This window comes from Nerophis ophidion, linkage group LG17, assembly GCF_033978795.1.
Source record: "Nerophis ophidion isolate RoL-2023_Sa linkage group LG17, RoL_Noph_v1.0, whole genome shotgun sequence".
Taxonomy (NCBI): domain Eukaryota; kingdom Metazoa; phylum Chordata; class Actinopteri; order Syngnathiformes; family Syngnathidae; genus Nerophis; species Nerophis ophidion.
The window spans coordinates 31,515,884-31,536,958 of NC_084627.1; the positions used below are offsets into that span (position 1 = coordinate 31,515,884).

The 21,075-nt window shown below is 43.8% G+C and overlaps 1 protein-coding gene across 1 annotated transcript in view; it reads right to left on the bottom strand.

Annotated features, from left to right (window-relative positions):
* Positions 1-492: 492 nt before the first annotated feature.
* ror2 (receptor tyrosine kinase-like orphan receptor 2) overlaps positions 493-21,075 on the bottom strand; it is a 144,861-nt gene continuing 124,278 nt past the window's right edge. Inside the window, exons 9-10 of the mRNA XM_061876743.1 lie at positions 6,834-8,285; positions 493-1,840 (exon numbers count right to left, since the gene is read on the bottom strand). Of these exons, the coding sequence (XP_061732727.1) occupies positions 6,834-8,285 (1,452 nt within the window). The 3' untranslated portion in view covers positions 493-1,840. The remainder of the gene's footprint in view (positions 1,841-6,833; positions 8,286-21,075) is intronic.

A 21,075-nucleotide genomic window follows, 5' to 3' on the forward strand; every position in this document is an offset into this window, starting at 1 on the left:
GTCGCCCAGTATTACAATGGCTCTTATTAATGCTGGAATTACAACAAAATTAACTCCCTATATTACAAATAACGGTGCTCTACTGTTGCCATTTAACAATACACATATTTTAAGTCGCTAATATTAAATGACATAGGAATATAACTCAAGCGCCTACTCCACTACATACAATCACTGAAATATACTACTAACTAAATTTACATCCCATCACATATCCATGTCCCAATGATCCTAGAGTTATGTTGTCCAGGGGCTTCTAGAACCCTGGTAGGTTCCCTCAAGACAAATAGGTCCTCAGTGAGGGATCAGACAAAAAGCAACGCAAAGACCTTTATGAATAGTACAAATAGAGGACATAGATTTTTCCTCGCCCGGACGAGGATCACCGGGGATCCCCTCTAGAGCCAGGCCCAGAGGTGGGCCACAATGGCGAGCACCTGGCGTACGTGTTGAGGAGACCGGTTGAGTGACCGCAGTAAACACTAATAATTTAATTCGGGCCGGTTAACATTTGTATTGCATACACTTTGTAATTGTGAAAAACAGACAATTGTCAAACAAATGTGTTCTGTTAAACCAAACCGTAAAGCACGGTAGCCAATTGTGTTTTTGTTATATTTTTTGCTTTGAAAAATGTTACTTTGAGGAAGTTGTAAACAAACTGTGTTTGCTAGACATATTAGACCTCATTCATTATCTATATATTTTGTAAATAATATTATCAGCCATGTCTCAAATTCATGGACAATGACAAATTATTTTGAAAAACTTTATTGAACATGTACACAATGTAAAGTAAGAAATTGATAAAAATCATGCACCTGGTAGCGAGAACACCAATGCTCAATACAGAAAAACTATAGACAAAAAAAAAGTTACGACTAAATAACATAAATTACAAATCTGTGCAACTGGGTAAAGTAAAATTATGTTATTTATAAGCCAGGTGAACCAGAAGATATACAAGTAAGGCACAGAGGCGTTCAAAAAGTGGCAGGGGGGACATTTTTAGCACACATTTTTGTTGCCCCTCAACATATTGTTAACAATGAAACAAATGTATTATTACTGACATATTATTAGACACTGATTAATGGATGTTTTTGTTTGGATAGTTTTAGAGTAGGGCTGCACAATTAATATTCAATGCTGAATCCTGATTTTGGCTGACCGAATTTACTGAAAATGATCTTCTGCGATATCAATTTAAAAAAACAGGTTCAAGCACTTTCGTAGGCCGAAGTGGCAAGAAAGCAACGTTGTGAAGCACCCTGAAGCAGCGGCCCCACAATCACGCCCACCACCTTGCTGGCCGGCACTAACAACATTTAGCCAGTCGCCTCTTTTCACTTCCGTGGTGGTTAACTCGGCATGCGTTAAAGACCGGACTGCTGTTATTACGCCTGCACAACATGCTGCTCTGCTTGTCTCCATGGAGTCGCCCTATCAGGATTAACAGCTAGCTTATCATGCTGAATAGAGACACTTTTTTGATGTATGCCAACATTTCTCACCCGTGTTTTGGCGAGACATGCTCCTATTGGAATTCATGCAGCCCCTGCATCTGCTCATGTGTAAGAATTTAAGGAATATGGAAATGTGATACAATTATTACACTAAATATCGCTATATTTTTGTATATTGTCATTTAATATTTCATTTAATATGTAAAATCAAATGTATGATTAGGTAAAGCGGTGTTGTCCAAATGAATGTGGCTGTTTTCTTATCCATCCATCCATTTTCTACCACTGGTCCCGTTAAGGGTCGCGGGGGCTTCTGGAGCCTATCTCAGCTGCATTCAGGCGGAAGGCGGGGTACACCCTGGACAAGTCTCCACCTCATCGCAGGGCCAACAAAGATAGACAGACATTTACACTCACATTCACACACTAGGGCCAATTTAGTGTTGCCAATCAACCTGGCCCCGACAAAATATAAGTTCAAGACATCATGAAAACATTAAACAATATGTTTAATAAAATGAATAATAGTACTAATGAAAATAATAATAATTAATCATATTAATAATAAACACAAAATAAGATTTGTCTTTAAATATATGCCCCAACACTGTTTTACCAAATATGATGAATGATCGTGATAAATAATCAGAATTAAAATATTGATACAAATGACTATAATTACTGTTTAGGCCATAATCGTGCAGTCCTACTTCAGACATTTCTATTAGGCACGTGCACAGATGCTAGAAAAAAGGGCACATTTTGGAAAAATTGCACGTAAAATTACTATTAGGCACAGCAGAGTATTTTCAATTTATATAGGAACCATTACAAAATAAAAACATCAATTTGAATTTCAAAAATGTGTACAGTTCACACTATTGTTTTGTTACTGTGTTATGATGGCAGAAGCAGGAAAAACAGCATCACATCAATAATATATCTCAATGATCAAATGAAAAACAACTTGTGAATTTGTCCTTTCTGTTGAACAGTAAAAACTTTCTTTAAATTATTTGCCTGCATGCCTGTAACTTTTGAACTCAGAATAGCTTTCTCACTGGTTAGGATGCTTCCTTGAGAAACAAGGGATGTAGCAAGCCCTAGTTCTGGTATGTCTTACCTTTTTTTTCCTTCTTTTTGTTTTTATTCATTTAATGGTGAGGTGTGTTAAGAAACAAAACATTTTATTTTTCCCATTTTCCCTGGAAACATAATAATAATAATAATTTTATGCAAATATTGACATGTATGTCCTTTCTCCTTTCATTAAACATGACAAACATCAGTTAACAGCTGGACAAGGAGTTGACTTGTTTTTCTATTTTATTTTCAGTCGGACCAGTTGCGACAGCAGGGTTAATGTGGTTAATCATGCAACACACAACATTGCACAAACGCTCCTATCACCTTTCTGTCTGATGCTGCGTGTCAGAAAAGACATAATGCTGGCTGCTTCAGACGTTTGTTCCTACGCTCTGAGCTACATTATGAGGAGGGGGAGTGGATCAAGAGCTTGGATCAATTGCCGTAGAGCAATTTGGAAGAGAATTCTCACAAGAACTCATATATATATATGCTCGGTCAGATATTAAAAACATATTTGGGGAGAATTGATTGTTGTCTATCTATCTGTGTTGGCCCTGCGAAGAGGTGGCGACTTGTCCATGGTACCCGCCTTCCGCCTAAATGCAGCTGAGATAGGCTCCAACGACCCCGCGAGGGATAAGCGGCAGTAAATGGATGGATGGATGAATTATTATAGAGTAATTTTCATTCATGAATGAATGAAAAAATTGGGCTCCACCAGAAAAGGCACTTTTCTCATGGAGTGCAAAAGAGCAGGTGCTTGAGCACCATGAGGGGATTTATCCATGCAGGGCCATTTGTCATTATACCTGAGCTTCTGCTCGGGGCCCTGCGGCCACTCGAGGGTCCTCAAACACTGATATCACCAGAGTCGTGTATAGAGGGAGTATGGACAACTAAACGAGAGGCGCCATGATTGGTGTCCAGGACGTTGGCGACTGTGCCCAGATGCATGCAATTGAGTCGTTCTGACATTCATTTTTCCTGACATAATAAACCAAAAAATAGGTCTAAAGAAAGCTCATAAACTTTCAAGAAAACATGATTTTTTTCATCAAAATATAACTTTGCTGGCCTTATTTGATGCACTCCACCTTCATGCAGTGTTTATTGACCAGTGGCTCTCTAATACGCTCCCGCCGGCGAAATGTGCTTCAGAAAATACACAGCAACCAAAAATAATTGTGTTACCCTTATTTTGCCAAAACATTCATTAGCTTTGGACTAACAATTACGGAGAAATTAGTACTCTTGTGTGAAGAGTGTCAATTGTGGTGGCTGTCTCCAATGTATTGTTTGTAATCACTGCGCTATAAATGCCTGTGCTTTTTTAATATGTTTCATATGGCATATGTTTCATGGCTCTCTGATTTAATTATCACGATTGATCCATCCATTTTCTACCGCTTTTCCCTCTCGGGGATGCAGGGGGTGATGGAGCTGCACTCGGGCGGAAGGCAGAGTACACCCTGGACAAGTCACTACCTCATCGCAGGGACAATACAGATGGAAAGATAACATCAAATTGACTTGAATATGGAACTAATGTTGCTTTTTACTGCAATATTCACTAGTGTAGTTTAGAATTTCGGTGAGACATTCAGAAAAGGTGCAATTTTTGAAGCAAAGTTTTGTCAGGCAAAAAGTATAATTTCACTGTTACTGAGCGTATACCACATTTCTCATGTGTATGTACAAACCCAGTTTCCATATGAGTTGGGAAATTGTGTTAGATGTAAATATAAACGAAATACAATGATTTGCAAATCATTTGGAACCCATATTCAGTTGAATATGCTACAAAGACAACATATTTGATGTTTGCAAATAATCATTATTAACTTTACAATTTGTTGCCAGCAACACCGGACAAAGAAGTTGGGAAAGGTGGCAATAAATACTGATAAAGTTGAGGAATGCTCATCAAACACTTATTTGGAACATCCCACAGGTGTGCAGGCTAATTGGGAACAGGTGGGTGCCACGATTGGGTATAAAAACAGCTTCCCAAAAAATGCTCAGTCTTTCACAAGAAAGGATGGAGCGAGGTACACCCCTTTGTCCACAACTGCGTGAGCAAATAGTCAAACAGTTTAAGAACAACGTTTCTCAAAGTGCAATTGCAAGAAATTTTGGGATTTCAACATCTACGGTCCATAATATCATTAAAAGGTTCAGAGAACCTGGAGAAATCACTCCACGTAAGCGGCATGGCCGGAAACCATCATTGAATGACCGTGACCTTCGATCCCTCAGACGGCACTGTATCAAAAACCGACATCAATTTCTAAACGATATCACCACATGGGCTCAGGAACACTTCAGGAAAACCACTGTCATTAAATACAGTTTGTCGCTACATCTGTAAGTGTAAGTTAAAGCTCTTCTATGCAAAGCGAAAGCCATTTATCAACAACATCCAGAAACGCCGCTGGCTTCTCTGGGCCCGAGATCATCTAAGATGAACTGATGCAAAGTGGAAAAGTGTTCTGCAGTCTGACAAGTCCACATTTCAAATTGTTTTTGGAAATATTCGACATCGTGTCATCCGGACCAAAGGGGAAGCGAACCATCCAGACTGTTATTGACGCAAAGTTCAAAAGCCAGCATCTGTGATGGTATGGAGGGTCATTAGTGCCCAAGGCATGGGTAACTTACACATCTGTGAAGGCACCATTAATGCTGAAAGGTACATACAGGTTTTGGAACAACATATGTTGTCTTTTTCATGGACGCCCCTACTTATTTCAGCAAGACAATACCAATCCACATTCAGCACGTGTTACAACAGGGTGGTTTCGTAAAAAAAGAGTGTGGGTACTTTCCTGGCCCACCTGCAGTCCAGACCTGTCTCTTATCGAAAATGTGTGGCGCATTATGAAGCGTAAAATATGACAGCGGAGACTGAACTGTTGAATGACTGAAGCTCTACATAAAACAAGGATAGGAAATAATTCCACTTTTAAAGCTTCAACCATTAGTTTCCTCAGTTCCCAAACGTTTATTGAGTGTTGTTAAAAAAAAAAGGGTGATGTAACACAGTGGTGAACATGCCCTTTCCCAACTACTTTAGCACGTGTTGCAGCCATGAAATTCTAAGCTAATTATTATTTGCAAAAAAAAGTTTATGAGTTTGAACATCAAATATCTTGTCTTTGAAGTGCATTTAATTGAATATGGGTTAAAAAGGATTTGCAAATCATTGTATTCCGTTTATATTTACATCTAACACAATTTCCCAACTCACATGGAAACGGGGTTTGTATATTTGCTTAACTCACACAAGAAACTCTTATTATTGGCTCTCTAGCCTTCCCTGCGAACCTTCACTTCCCATATTTTCTTCTTTCTGCGTTGGACAGAAAAGTACGCAATTGCTTCTAGCGGTTTTTGCAAGTGGCACATCCCCATGCTGCACAGCAGGGTATGTTTACATGGCAAACCCTTGGTAAACACTCTTCAATGTATTATGAAGAAGTGCAGTGTCGCTCAGCTGTGGCTTCAAACTGGTACGTAACATGGCGCCCTGTAGTCATGTGAATGCCTTTTTATCAATCATTGAGAAGATCACTTTAAACCGGGTTGTCCATACTCTCTCTATGAATGACTCTGGACATCACATGTCAACAGTTGAGTCTCGTTGGTTCTCATTGGAACTCAACTTAAGAAGTGCATTGCTCAGGAAGCAGTACTGATAATACAATTGGAATAGCTAAATTCTTATCAATTATCAACCCACAATGGGACACAATGTTTGTTAATGACATGACAATTTTTTGGGGCCCCATATGTCAAGAATAGTAACCGCCATAAGGCATACATTCTACTGTTGGATGTAAATCAATCCCTCATAATAATTTCCATAAAATCACACTAAGGTATGCACCAGGATACTCACATCAGTTAAACTTTTAGCACTTCTTTTTTGGTCAACATTTTTGGTGACTTTTAGTTCCTTCTAATGTTCGAAAGCTCCATATTCCCTCTTGAGGAACATGACATGCAGATTGGGAAAGGATGTGTTCAGTGGAGCAGGCAAGGTCACTTGTTAAAATAAACATTGGAATGTACTGTTGTGTTTGCAGGTTGAAAGACATTAAAAAGTGTGATCATGAGTCTGTTATCTTCAAAGTGTACAGCCCAAAAGAGGCTTTTTTTAAACATTCACTAACGGTCTCTGCAAAGTCCTCTGCAAACTCGCTTCACTTCATGCGGCCACCTGAAAGCATGCACGGTTCACAGAATAGTTTTCCCCCATCCTTCAATACACACACCTACCTATGATTCTGACAACTGGGTCGCCAGCTCATCAGTTTGTCGAAGCTCATTATCGCCCAATAATTCGGTCTCAGGTGCTGATGAGTTCTCGTTTTGCCCAAGCTCGGCCTGGGACGTGGCGGCAGTTTGGTCCTTGGTCTTAAAGTCGTCACTGAGCATAGCTGCTCTCTCTGCCACCGAGTTGCTGGAAGGAGCGGTGGTGACATAGCCTGTTGATGTGGAGCCGCTTCCGCTGTGGTGGGACCCAGCTTTGGGGACCATCTGTGGTGGGTGTTGGACTTGCTGGTGGGGCATAGGCATGGAGATTTGCATGGGGTAAAAGTTGTGCAGATACGGGTAAGCTGGCATAGGGTGGTAACCATTGATTGGAATGTAGAGTTGTGGGGGGACCAATGGTCGATGCATCTGACCTTTCATTGGCATAAACTGGGCTTGATGGAAGGGGGAACTCTTTTTGGGGCTTGGGTAGCGTGATGCATTCACTGTGCTCATGCTGATGTTGCTCACTGGGCTGATGCTGAGAGAACTGGTCTGGGTGGTGTTGCTGGTGCCAGAAGTTTGAGCAGAGTTGTTGTAGTTTGAAAGACACTCCCAAGAGCGCAGACGCGTGTGAATGTCCTTAAAGCGAGGCCTTCTTTCCTGGAATTCACTCCAGCACTCCAGCATCAAGGTGTATATCCAGGCCGGGCAGTCGTCAGGACACTGCAATACTTGGTGGCTGCGCACCATATCAATGACATCCTGATTGGAGTAGCCACAATACGGCTGCAGACCGTAACTAAAGGTCTCCCACAGCAAAACACCGTAAGACCAGATATCAGAGTCTGTGGAGAACTTTCCATACATGATAGCCTCAGGTGACATCCAGCGAATTGGAAAAGAGCTTGTTCCCATCAGATTGTAATAATCGGCTGAGTAGACGTCCCTCAAGAGACCTAGATCTAGAATCTTAATGCTAAGTTTGTCAAAAACCAGAATATTCCGAGCTGCGAGGTCTTTGTGGACAATTTGTTGGCTGGACAGGTACTCCATTCCGGCAGCAATCTGGGTGACAACATGAAGGAAATCTGTTGGCTCCAATGTGGATTTTACTGTCCTGTCATCATCGGAGCTGCCAACGTCCGAGTTGGGGGAGCGCATGACCAGGTACTCATGGAGGTCTCCAAGGCTGGAATACGTAAAGATCATGTTCATTGGTTGCTCCTTAATGACCGCGCCCACAAGACAAACAATATTCTGATGCTGAATGTGCGAGCGGAGCAGGGCCTCATGGCGAAATTCCTCAGCCAGGATGGGATCAATCTTGTCCTTTAGTGTCTTAATGGCCACCAACTGTGTTGGCTCACCAGGTGCAGTGCCGTACAGGTGACCCTTGTAAACCTTGCCAAAGCGATCCTCACCAAGCTCCTCCATAAATCGAACAGCTGACACATTGATCTCCCGCAGCTTTGCCTGCAGTCACAAAATGAAAAAGAACACATTCTTTAAGCCAAAAATGAAGAAGTAGCATTTTGTTTGGTATAATACATAACATAATAAGGGTGTCTTAGAATTGTCGATTCAGGGGGGTTTGACTATGAACTTCGAAGTGTAATCAAGGCTGCATGGACGCAAGGCCTGTGTAGATGCGCCGGCAGTGCTCATCGTGCCAACACACATCTTGGGCCTGGAGCTGTAGCTTTGACCAGTTTGCTCGGGCAGGAGGCTTCTGCCACTGCTCCCCTCCAGCAGAAGATAATTGATATTAGCCAACTTATGTAGCTTCTGTATGTGTTGAACCTCTCGCCCAGTGCCGTTATTCCAAAGCTGACCAACTTTAAGTGCTGGGTTGGCAGGATCTCTGCTATCGCATCAAAAAAGTTCCAAAATATGCGCGTATAAAACCACCCTCTGCGCATGTGAGGCCTCTGTTTAAGCGTGCACTGTTTCTCTGTTTTGTTACAAGTGTAGCGTTCCTGTCTTTTGGCACTTAATGGCAGGTTAAATTCATGGCCCGGCAACAATGCTCTTTTCTAATTGGTCGCTTTAAATACCTACTGTCCTCTGGTCAGAGCCCATCCGAGGGAACTGTTACCATCAAATGTTATTTCTGACGGACATTAGACAGTTCCTCCGGGTTTTTTTTTTTTGTGATTGTTTTTTTTTTTATTATTGCGGCAGTATTTTCAGGAAACTTCCAACTTGTGGAAAACATGTGCGAGCTATGCAGGAGACATTTGGGCCGTATGAGTGATAAAGAGTTGACATGATGTTACACAATGTTTTTCCAATTTCGTCTACCCCCCCAAAAAAAACAAAAACATTTTGATAGGACAGTTCACTTGCATGTTAGTGTGCCACTCAGAGATACATTTTAATTTGTGAAAATGATGCTGTTTTTGAAAAATCAGCATTTGCAGATGTGAGGCCGCCACATAATTTGTGGGTATTGGTAGAATTTTTGTGAATAGCGTGATTGTGACATCGCAAATTCCGCGAGGATCTGAATAGAGTTTTGACAAAATAACCTATTACATTATTCCTTATGTAGTCAAGTGTTCAAAATAAAAACAATACAATAACACAAACATTAATGAGGCCATCACACCTGCGACTTTGGCACTATGATATCAGAGCATCAATAAATTAGCCAGTGTTGATAATAACGGCCTTAGAGTATAACAGCGTTACTAATTGTGTTGCTTTTCCCAGTAACGAGTAATCTATTTAATTACTGTTCCAATCATTGCAACGCCGTTGCCATTACTGAGAATGTGAAGTGGCGTGTTACTATAGTTTGGGTAGATGAAGTGCAAACTGTCAGGTTACAGCCACACATCAGAAAGCAAGGGTGATGAAGTCAAAATTATCAGCAGGAGCGGAGAAATCTGCTGAATAATGTACACAATACAATAGTGTCATCTTCTTTTATTGCTGTCCCTTGGCTGACAGTGCTTGGTGAGTTTGCGCACACACCCCTCCCCTCAGCCCTAATAAACCAGTGTCGAAGAAAATGTTGACATAAACTGAATCCAATAATATTTAATTTCATCTGGTAGATGGGTGGGACAAGTTTGGAATATATCCAATCATAGCTCTTCAATAGCATCAAATATAAAAAAAATATTAGGGTGGGGATTAGCAACGATGTAGAGCCAATCAGATGCTTTCATTGTCAAATGATGAAGTTGAAATTCGCATGGTCACCAGCGGCGCCAAAACAAAAAAGGGGTGGATTTGGCATGTTCCACGTCATAATATGTGAACACCAGCAGGCGAGCCATCGATCGTGACATAAACCCAACTGTAAGTTAGCTATGCTGCTTCCACCGCACTCATAAACAAATTATAATGAAGGCACGCATCCTGAGTCCGTTTCACAACATAGCATGAAAATAGTCTCTAAGTTTTGCTGTCCAAGTGGAGGATACAGAAACTTTGAGGCTTGATGCAGTCGACCTAATAATGCACTACTTTGAGAAAAATGTTTTTGTATTATTCATAAGACTACTGCACTTTTCAGTTTGGTAAATATTGACTATTGCGTGTGAAGTCCTTCTTAAGGTTAGATTCCATTTAAGAATTAGGCCATCAACGTGGATACTTTGAATTATTTCTTTTAGTTTTGTGTTATAGTTTCTCCCCTGAAGGATCTCCACCTTATCGTGATCAAGGGGTTGCGCACCTAAGTGACCTTAAAGGGCTATACCAGCAGGAACTTAGTCTTTAGGTGGGACACCCGACTTGTGAAGGTAGAGGCCTGATGAAGTGTAGTCCACTTCTCCAGGTTGGAGTTGGACACGTACTGTAGCTAAAAACCAAATTCAATCAAAAAAGCAGATACTACTATATTAACACAGAAAAAAAGTGCTGAAACATGATGGAACAGGTGTTGCCTCCGTCACATTTTTTTCTGCCCCCTCAATATATGCCTGCCTAAACCCTGTTGAATGATTAAAATTCGCTTAAGACCCCAATGTTTGTATCAAAATGCAATTTGTTGTCAGAATGTCGTCCAAGAAAGGTTTTAAAAGTTTTATTTGAATGCATGTAATTTATTTACCCAAAACTTGGTAACAGTTTTATATAAAGTTCTTTCAGGCTGTTATTTTGTACACAGGTGCAAAAAAATTGCACTACTTAGAGGCCACATTTCCTTTGTGTCTTTTGACCTAAGTTCAATATTTAATGTTGTTTCTGTACGGGATGTTTTTATACATTTTTATTGCTATTAGTTACTTTGCTGAGTACTCTTACAATGAGGTAACTGAGTTACTAACGCAATTTTTCTTCTTCAGTGTAGTGAGTGACAGGCTGGCCACCTACCTGGAAAAAAAACAATACATTGATACATCGGGGCAAAAAGCAAGGATTCCTGGTTTTTCGGGGTGCCTGGACATGATATGGAGTCAAGTTCAAGCTGCCTAAAAGGGTGGAAGATATCTCAATGTTGTGTTCCTGGACCTAGCAAATGCCTTCGGGTCAGTTTCTAATGATATCCTCTGGGCGGAATTCCACTATTTCAGTGTCCCGGATTCCATAACTGCCCTCGTCAAATCCTATTTCCAGGACCTACAGCTAAGCCTGACAACTGGTGAGTGTACCACGGCGTGGCAGCGACTTCAAATAGGAATAATGGCAGGGTGTACCACCCACCAATTAGGTGGGTGGTCAAATTGGTGGGTGGTCAGAGGTCAAAAGATTAAATCAGGTCTTCGTCTCCTGCCCATCAGAGCCTATATGGATGATATGACAATCCTCACCACAACCAAAGCGTGTCCTAGGTGGCTGCTGGACAAGCTGCAAGGAAACATCCAGTGGGCCCGGACGAAAATAAAGCCAAACAAGTCAAGGAGCATCTCGGTTGTGAGGGGGAAGCTGAGAGAACATCGATTATGTGTGGGTGAGGAGGCTATACTAACAGTGTCTGAGAAGCCTGTCAAGAGTCTTGGATGGTGGTATCATGCCACCCTCAAAGACACAGAGCATGTGGACCAGCTCAAGCAGGATTCCATAGCTAGCCTTGAACACATCGATAAGACCATGGTGCCTGGCTGTGGTGCCTCCATTTTGTGAATGTGGCCTCTTACCATCTGTGACATACCAACCACAAAGGTAGAAAGTTTAAGAGGGGGGTTAGCTCATTTGCCAGGAGGGGCCTGGGTCTTCCCAAATGCTTCAGTAACATCGGACTGTATGGAAGAGGTGTTCTGAAACTTGCTGTTTCCAGCCTAGTAGAGGATTTTAAGTGTGCAAAGATAAGGTTAAAAAATGATGCTAACAGAGTCTCGTGACACATGCTCCTAGCCTTGTGACTGGCAGGAAATGGACTACAGCGGGCCCTGCGATGAGGTGGCGACTTGTCCAGGGTGTACCTCGCCTTCCGTCCGATTGTAGCTGAGATAGGCACCAACGCCCCCCACGAACCCAAAGGGAATAAGCGGTAGAAAAATGGACGGATGGACTGCAGCGGCAGCTACTCTGAAAGCAAAGGAGGATCTTAGGCATAGAGACATTGTCAGTCTTTTGCAGCAAGGGAGAGGAGGCCTGGGCCTTGGTTAGAGCAGACCGTTGTGGCATAAGGCTGCTCCAGCTCGGCGACGCTGGCTGGTTGTGGAGGCTGTACGTCGGTACGAGCAGGCGGCAAGATGTGCAAAGGCTGTCTCTCAAGTCAAGCAAGGACAGTTGGGAAGGAGTTGAGCGGAGAAAGATCTCATGGAGGAAGCTATTGGTCATGAAGGCATTTCACATCAGGTTCATCTTACATTCCACTTATGATGTCCTTCCTTCCCCCTCTAACCTCAAACAATGGTATGGAGAGGACCTCACAAGCCCCCTCTGTCCATCTCCAGTTAATCTTAAACACATTCTCGTTGGCTGCAAGACAAGTCTGTCCGAAGGGTGCTACACCTGGCCGCACAACCAGGTCCTGAAGTGCCTAGCAGCCACTAGAAGGTGAAGATCAATGCCCTGCCCCTGCCAACACTATTACATACATCCACAAGAAAGTTAATCCAAGAAGGTGCAAAGTCATCTAAAGACATAGGCCAACTTGAGACTGGAAAATGGCGGTGGATCTCAATCAAAAGCTTTGCTTTACTTCAGAGATGGCCAGACCTTGTGCTCTGGTCCTCCTCACTCCACATTGTGTACATAATAGAACTCGTAGTTCTTTAGGAGGCTGCTGTGGAGGAGACATTTGAACGCAAAAGCCTTAATGTACACCGAGCTGGCACCTGATGCCAAGCAGAATGGATGGAAAGCCCAGATCTGCCCGGTGGAAGTTGGCTGCATAGGCTTTGAGAACCGGATAACCATCAGGCTGTTTAATTAACATTGAGTTTAACATTGGAGTTTGAGGCCAAACCCTGCGAAACACCATCAAAGCCCTCTCGGTGGCTGTGGGTGAAGAGGAGCGACACTATCTGGGGCTCTCGTAAGACCTACAGCACATAATGGTTGAAAGCAGAGGGGGACGCCAGGTGTTGCCGATGAGCCCTCTGGAGATGTCGTGGGCCTGTCATTTAAACACCGGTGAAGGAGGGGGCCAACATGATGATCCCAATAAAGCTTTCAAAAATCCCACTCCTCTACATCACCCCATTTTGCTATGCCACCCAACCAGGTCCAACACCACAACAGCATTGAAGCAGCTCCGATGGATGTAGCCTATTGTTACCACGCTACTCAGGTCTTTGTATCATGAGGTTGTTCCATATAATCTTAAAATTGAACTCATAGGGAGAAATCATTTGTAACTATAACTAATTACTTTTTCAAGGTAAGATGACCAACACTCACATCTAAAACTTTTACTATGTACACAAAATACCTATTCCTCACAAATCTTTCTAAATCTGTGTTAGTGAGTATTTCTTCTTTGCCAAGCTAATCCATCCCACCTCAAAGGTGTGGCATATTAAGATGCTGATTAGTATGAATATTGCACAGGTGTGCCTTAGGCTGCCATTAACAAAAAGGCCACTCTGAAATGGGCAGTTTTATCACACAGCACAATGCCACAAATGTTTTAAGTTTTGAGGGAGTGTGCAGTTGGCATGCTGACTGCAGGAATGTCCACCTGAGCTGTTGCCCGTGAATTAAATGTTCATTTCTCTACCATAAGCCATCTCCAAAGGTGTTTCAGAGAATTTGGCAGTACATCCTTCCATTCTCACAACTGCAGACCACATGTAACCAAACCAGCACAGGACCTCCACATCCAGCAGTTGCACCTTCATGATTGTCTCATTGCCTCATGTTGCAGCATGACAATGTTGCAAGGATCTGTACACAATTCCTGGAAGCTTAAAACGTCCCAGTTCTTGCTTGGCCAGCATACTCACCAGACATGTCAACCATTGAGCAAGTTTGGGATGCTGTGGATCGGCGTATACGACAGCCCGTTTGATCCATCCATCCATCCATTTTTTACTGCTTGTCCCTCTCGGGGCCACGTGTGTTCCAGTTCCTGCCAATATCCAGCAACTTTGCACAGCCATTGAAGAGAGCACAATCAACAACCTGATCAACTCTATGCGTAGAAGATGTTTTGCACTGTGTGAGGCAAATGGTGGTCACACCAGACTGCTTTTATGAACCGCACAGATCCCCAATAAACCAAAACTGCACATTTCAGCGTGGCTTTTTATTATGGGCCTACCATCAAAGGGGAAGAACTGATGGAGAGAGTGCAGAGGGTGCAGGCAGCGCAAGGTGATCAACAGTATGGGGAGGCCTGGATGGTCAACAATGAGATGACGGGGCGGAAGAGGACCAAAGAGGGACAGGTGGAGGGACACAGCCCGGAAGAGAGGGTGTCAACCTGGTCCAGCCATTTCAAAAGGCTGCTGGGAGAAACAGCAGACGCAGCTCAGGAAGAAGAAATACCATCAGTCCTCTGAAACCAGAACATTAACGATGGACCCTTCACACTTGGAGAGCTCGCCAGGGCAGTAAGAGTGGGAATAAGCGCTGGCCCGGACGGCATGGCCCCAGAGGTCCTGAAGAACTGTGATCTTGATGACATCATTCTAGAGTTCTGCAACCTTGCTCTGCTGCACAATCTGATATGTGGTCTCTATCAAACATCGTGCCAGTGCCCAAATCCGGAGACCTCTTGAAGCCAGACAACTAGCGAGGCATCAGCCTGACCTGTATCACTGCGAAAGTCCACAACCGCATGATTCTAAACTGGGTCCGGCATGCAATTGACTCTCATCTGAGAGTAAATCAGAACGGCTTTCGAGAAGGACAAACAACTACAGCCCAGATCTTGGCACTTAGGAGATTAATGAGGAGGTGATGAATGACAACCTGACTGCAGTCCTATGCTTCAAAGACTTCAAAAAGGCATTTGACTCGATACACCGAGGCACGATGGTGAAGATCCTGAAGGCATACAATATTCCTCCGAACCTACTCCGAGCAATAGAGTCCATGTACGCAGGAACAAGGGCCAGGGTGGTGACCCCAGATGACAACAGCGAGGAGTTTGACATCCTGGCTGGAGTTATACAAGGGGATACACTAGCCCCCTTCCTCTTCATCATAGTCCTTGATCATGCGCTCAGGAAGGCAATTAATGGGCGAGAGCAGGAACTTGGCTTCACGCTGACACCAAGGAAGTCGAGTCGACAACCGGCAGTGGTCCTGACAGACCTTGACTATGCGGATGATATCAGTCGGATCTCCAACAACGTGGAACAAGCACAATAACTCCTACACAGGGTAGAGCTAAAGTGTGCCAAGTTTGGCCTTAGGCTAAAGGCCAAGAAAACTGAAGTCATGACCTACAACGTTCCACCAGAATATCTAACTCTGATAACAGCAGGAGGCACTGCACTGAAAAAAGTTGAGGACTTCAAATACCGAGGCGCATGGGTCAACACAACTGAGCAAGATATAAAAGTGAGGAAGTTACTTGCATGGAGGGCCCTGAAAAGCATGACTAGTGTATGGAACTCCAACCTCCCCCGCCAAATCAAACTCAGCTTCTTCTACGCGACAGTTGAGTCCGTTCTCCTCTATGGCAGCGAATGCAGGACCCTGAAGCCAACCCTGGAGAAGTCTCTGGATGGATGCTACACCAGGAAGCTGCGTGCAGTGCTTAACATCAACAAGAATGCGCTCGTAACCAACAGAATCCTCTACAAGGGTGAGCAAGAAGATTGGCATAAGGAGAATGAGACTAGCAGGACACTGCCAAGGGCATCAGGAGCCGCCAGCCAGCAAATTGGTGCTGTGGGAACCAACACATGGGCATTGGTCAAGAGGAAGTCTCACACTAACATACGTGGACATACTCAAGAAGGATGCAGGAGCTCAAAGTACCAAGGAACTGGCCAAATGTATGGAGAATCAGGATGACTGGAAGCAACGATGGAAGGCTCGTCTGAGGACGACCAAGAGAGAGCCTGAGGCACACCTGTGCATTAAACATGCTGTTTAATCAGCATCTTGATATGCCACACCTTTGAGGTGGGATAAATTATCTTGGCAAAGAAGAAGTGCTCACTAACACAGATTTAGACAGATTTTTGAACGATCTTTTAGAGGAATAAGTATTTTGTGTGTATAGTAAATTGTTTAGATCTTTGAGTCCAACTCACTAAAATGGGAACAAAAACAAAAGTGTTGCATTTATATTTTTGTTCAATTTAAGCGAGCATATAGACAGAAAAGCATTGCCTGTTGAAATAAGCTATCTTTATGGTATCAAGTTGTGGTTAAAGATTGCAAATTTTGACAGGCACACGACATCCTAATAATTGAATACATTGCAGGGTAAAATATGATGATTGAATTACTAAATACACTAATAATTGTCTTATTTTATATAAAAATAAGGGCAATACTTGGAATTTTGGTATTATTCCAATACCAAGTAAACACAGTTTGCTATTGATACCTATGCTTTGACTATTGATACCAATACTTTGACTTCAAATGTTAACATTATTTTATAATGTTGTGAATTTGCCTCTAGTTAGATTATAAATATGATAACAGGAAAAATATTTTATTCAAATTAAAATGTTTTCTGAACTAAATGCAACTAAAACAACATATATGCATAAAAATAACAACTCAATTATTATGTCACAATTCACACAATTTATTTCAACATGACCTATTATGCAAAACTAACTTTTCTTACATATTGGTACTTGTTTTAGTGTATTTGTAATCTCAATAAGTACTGTAAATTGGAAGTCAAACTATGAACGCATGGCGTAGATATTTATTAAACAATTTTGCCTTCTTTCATACTTCCTCTAAATGAGCCGTTTGGAGTTTTCCTCATTTGTGATGTAAGTAGATATCTCTGTAAATAGTAAAGTTTTACACAAAGAGCTTTGCGCTAGTCCACCATTATAGTCCGACACTGTAGTCAAAGAGTTTGTTCTTTTTCTCTAGACTCTTGTTGTGAGGGACCTGGCTCGTACATGCACATGCATCCTCCACTGTTGCCATTTCTAATAAAATTTAGGTTTATCTCGATACCAATAATTTGGTACCGGTACCAATATTATAATTATAATCCATCCATCCGTCCGTCTTCTTCCGCTTATCCGAGGTCAGGTCGCGGGGGGAGCAGCTTTAGCAGGGAAGCCCAGACTTTCCTCTCCCCAGCCACGTCGTCCAGCTCTTCCCGGGAGATCCCGAGGTGTTCCAAGGCCAGCCGGGAGACATAGTCTTCCCAACGTCTTTTGGGTCTTCCCCGTGGCCTTCTACCGGTTGGACGTGCCCTAAACACCTCCCTAGGGAGGTGTTCGGGTGGCATGCTGACCAGATGCACGAACCACCTCATCTGGCTCCTCTCGATGTGGAGGAGCAGCGGCTTTACTTTGAGCTCCCCCCAGATGGCAGAGCTTCTCACCCTATCTCTAAGGGAGAGCCCCGCCACCCGGCGGTGGAAACTCATTTTGGCCGCTTGTACCCGTGATCCTTTCCTTTCGGTCATAACCCAAGGCTCATGACCATAGGTGAGGATGGGAATGTAGATCGAGCGGTAAATTGAGAACTTTGCCTTCCGGCTCAGCTCCTTCTTCACCTCGCTGGATCGATATAGCGTCCGCATTACTGAAGACGCCGCACTGATCTGCCTGTCGATGTCACAATCCACTCTTCCCTCACTCGTGAACAAGACTCTGTTCCAGTCGCTTCACACTCGGCTGCGAACCGATTCCAGGGAGAGCTGAAGATCCTGGCCGGATGAAGCCATCAGGACCACATCATCTGAAAAAAGCAGAGACCTAATCCTGCAGCAACCAAACCGGATCCCCTCAACGCCCTGACTGTGCCTACAAATTCTGTCCATAAAAGTTATGAACAGGATCGCTGAAAAGGGGCAGCCTTGGCGGGGTCCAACCCTCACTGGAAACGGGTCCGTCTTACTTTCGGCAATGCGGACTAAGCTCTGACACTGATCATACATGGAGCGGACCGCCACAATCAGACTGTCCGATACCCCATACTCTCTGAGCACTCCCCACAGGACTTCCCGAGGGACACGATCGAATGCCTTCTCCAAGTCCACAAAGCACATGTAGACTGGTTGGGCAAACTCCCATGCACCCTCAAGGACCCTGCCGAGAGTATAGAGCTGGTCGACAGTTCCACGACCAGGACGAAAACCACACTGTTTCTCCTTAATCCGAGGTTCAACTACCCGGCGAAGTACACCTGAATAAACCTTACTGGGAAGGCTGAGGAGTGTGATCCCACAATAGTTGGAACACATCCTCCGGTTCTCCTTCTTAAAGAGAGGAACCACCACCTCGGTCTGTCAATCCAGAGGTACCGCCCTCGATATCCATGCGAGTATTGTCAACCAAAACAGCCCCACAGTATCCAGAGCCTTAAGGAAGGGACTCATCCACCCCCAGGGCATTGCCACCGAGGAGCTTTTTTATCTACCTCAGCAACCTCAGCACCAGAAATAGGAGAGCCCATCACAGATTCCCCAGGCACTTCTTCCTCATAGGAAGGCGTGTTGGTGGGATTGAGGAAGTCTTCGAAATAATCCCTCCACCGATCCACAACATCCACAGACGAGGTCAGCAGAACACCATCCGCACCATACACGGTGTTGAGCGGCAGATGGTGGTCCAGAATTGCTTCGAAGCCGTCCGGAAGATGTTTTCCATGGCTTCCCCGAACTCCTCCCATGTCCGAGTTTTTGCCTTCGCGACCGCTGAAGTTGCACAGCGCTTGGCCTGTCGGTACCTGTCCCCTGCTTCCGGAGTCCTATGAGCCAAATGAACCCAATAGAACTCCTTCTTCAGCTTAACGGCATCCCTCACTGCCGGTGTCAACCAACAGGTTCTAGGATTATCGCAACGACAGGCACCAACTACCTTGCGGCCACAGCTTCAATCAGCCGCTTCGACAATAGAGGTGCGGAACATGGTCCCCTTGGACTCAATGTCCAGCTCCTCCCTCGTGACATGTTCAAAGTTCTTCCAGAGTTGGGAATTCAAACTCTCTCTGACAGGAGACTCTGCCAGACATTCCCAGCAGACCCTCACAATGCGTTTGGGCCTGCAAGAGTGTCCGGCATCCTCCACCCCAAACATAAGGCCGCAAATCTGATGACACAACTACAAAGTCAATCATGAAACTGCGGCCTAGGGTGTGCTGATGCCAAGTGCACATATGGACACCCTTATGTTTGAAGATGGTGTTTGTTATGGACAATCTGTGACGAGCACAAAAGTCCAATAAAAAACACCACTCGGGTTCAGATCTGGGCGGCCATTCTTCCCAATCACCCCTCTCCAGGTTTCACTGTCGTTGCCAACATGAGCGTAGAAGTCCCCCAGTAGGACAAGGGAATCACCCGGGGGAGCACTTTCCAGTACTCCCTCGAGTGTACCCAAAAAGGGTGGGTACTCTGAACTGCTGTTTGGTGCGTAAGCACAAACAAGAGTCAGGACCCGTCCCCTTACCCGAAGGCGGAGGGAGGCTACCCTCTCGTACACTGGGTTGAACTCCAACATGCAGGCTTTGAGCCGGGGGGGCAACAAGAATTGCTACCCCAGCTTGTCGCCTCTCACTGCGTGCAACGCCAGTGTTGAGTTGAGTTGAGTTTGAGTTTATTTCGAACATGCAAGCACACAACATGAAACATCACAATTTCCAGTTTCTCTTTTCAACATGTTCGAAAAGGAGTAGGAAGAAGCAGAGCTTATTTAATCCTACCCCTTTTCTTTTACATAACAGTTGCTAAAACTTTTGTTCACTTCCTGTTCTCAATGTATTCACAATACACTCCATAAGTATCACAATAAAAATAAATAAATAAATAATTGGTGAAGTAAGTTATATTCCATACGATGAGATAAGTAACATAATTTTGAGAATGAAAGAATGGATGGATGAATAAATTCAGAATGTTTATCATGGTTCTTCTTCTTTGTACTTTGTAAACACGTTTACAAAATTTTAAATAACTTCACAGTGAAGTAAAGTTGATAGTCAGATGGACGCCTTTTTTCCGCCCATGCGTCCTAGGTCGCGTTGAGCCGGCGCACAGAGGGGGCAGGGTCTCAAATGGTGGCATTGTTGTGTGTGGACACGGATAAGGTTAGGTGTGATTTACCCTGGATAACCTTAACCAGCTTAGTATAAACGGGGTCCAAGATTGGTCACATTTAGTGCAGCGGCTGGTGCCAAAGCCCCCAAAATGTGTACTTCAAAAACCAGGAGGGTGTGCCTGGGCAAGGGTGGTTTCGCCGTATAGTAGTGGGAAAAACATCTGTTTTAATGCAAACGAGCAATTCTAACTGTCAAAGCCATCGACAGTCGTTGAAGTGTAAATTCCCCTCGTTAGCATTGAGGTTTTGTGTGGCAGAACGATCGCTGTAGACTGACCCCGTGTAAGCCTTAACATAAATCAAAAATCTGTGCCAGTAACCTCCACTAGAGTGTATGAGCCGGAGAGGAAAACTCTGTACAGGGCACGTCATCTTGTAGGGGTGTGCCCCAGGTGACATGCTTGGGGTGCCGGTGACTGGCTTTCAGCTGGCTCTGTTACGCCTAAACTGCACTGGCTTGCAGCACCAGGACATGAAAAGTTCTGTCAAGTTGCCGTATCGGTTGCATTGTCTTAGAGCAGGGATCGGGAACCTTTTTGACTGAGAGAGCCATACAAGCCAAATATTTTTAAAAGTATTTCCGTGAGAGCCATATAATTTATTATTTTTTTAACACTGAATACAGCTATATGCGTGCATTTTTAAGAAAGACCAACATTTTA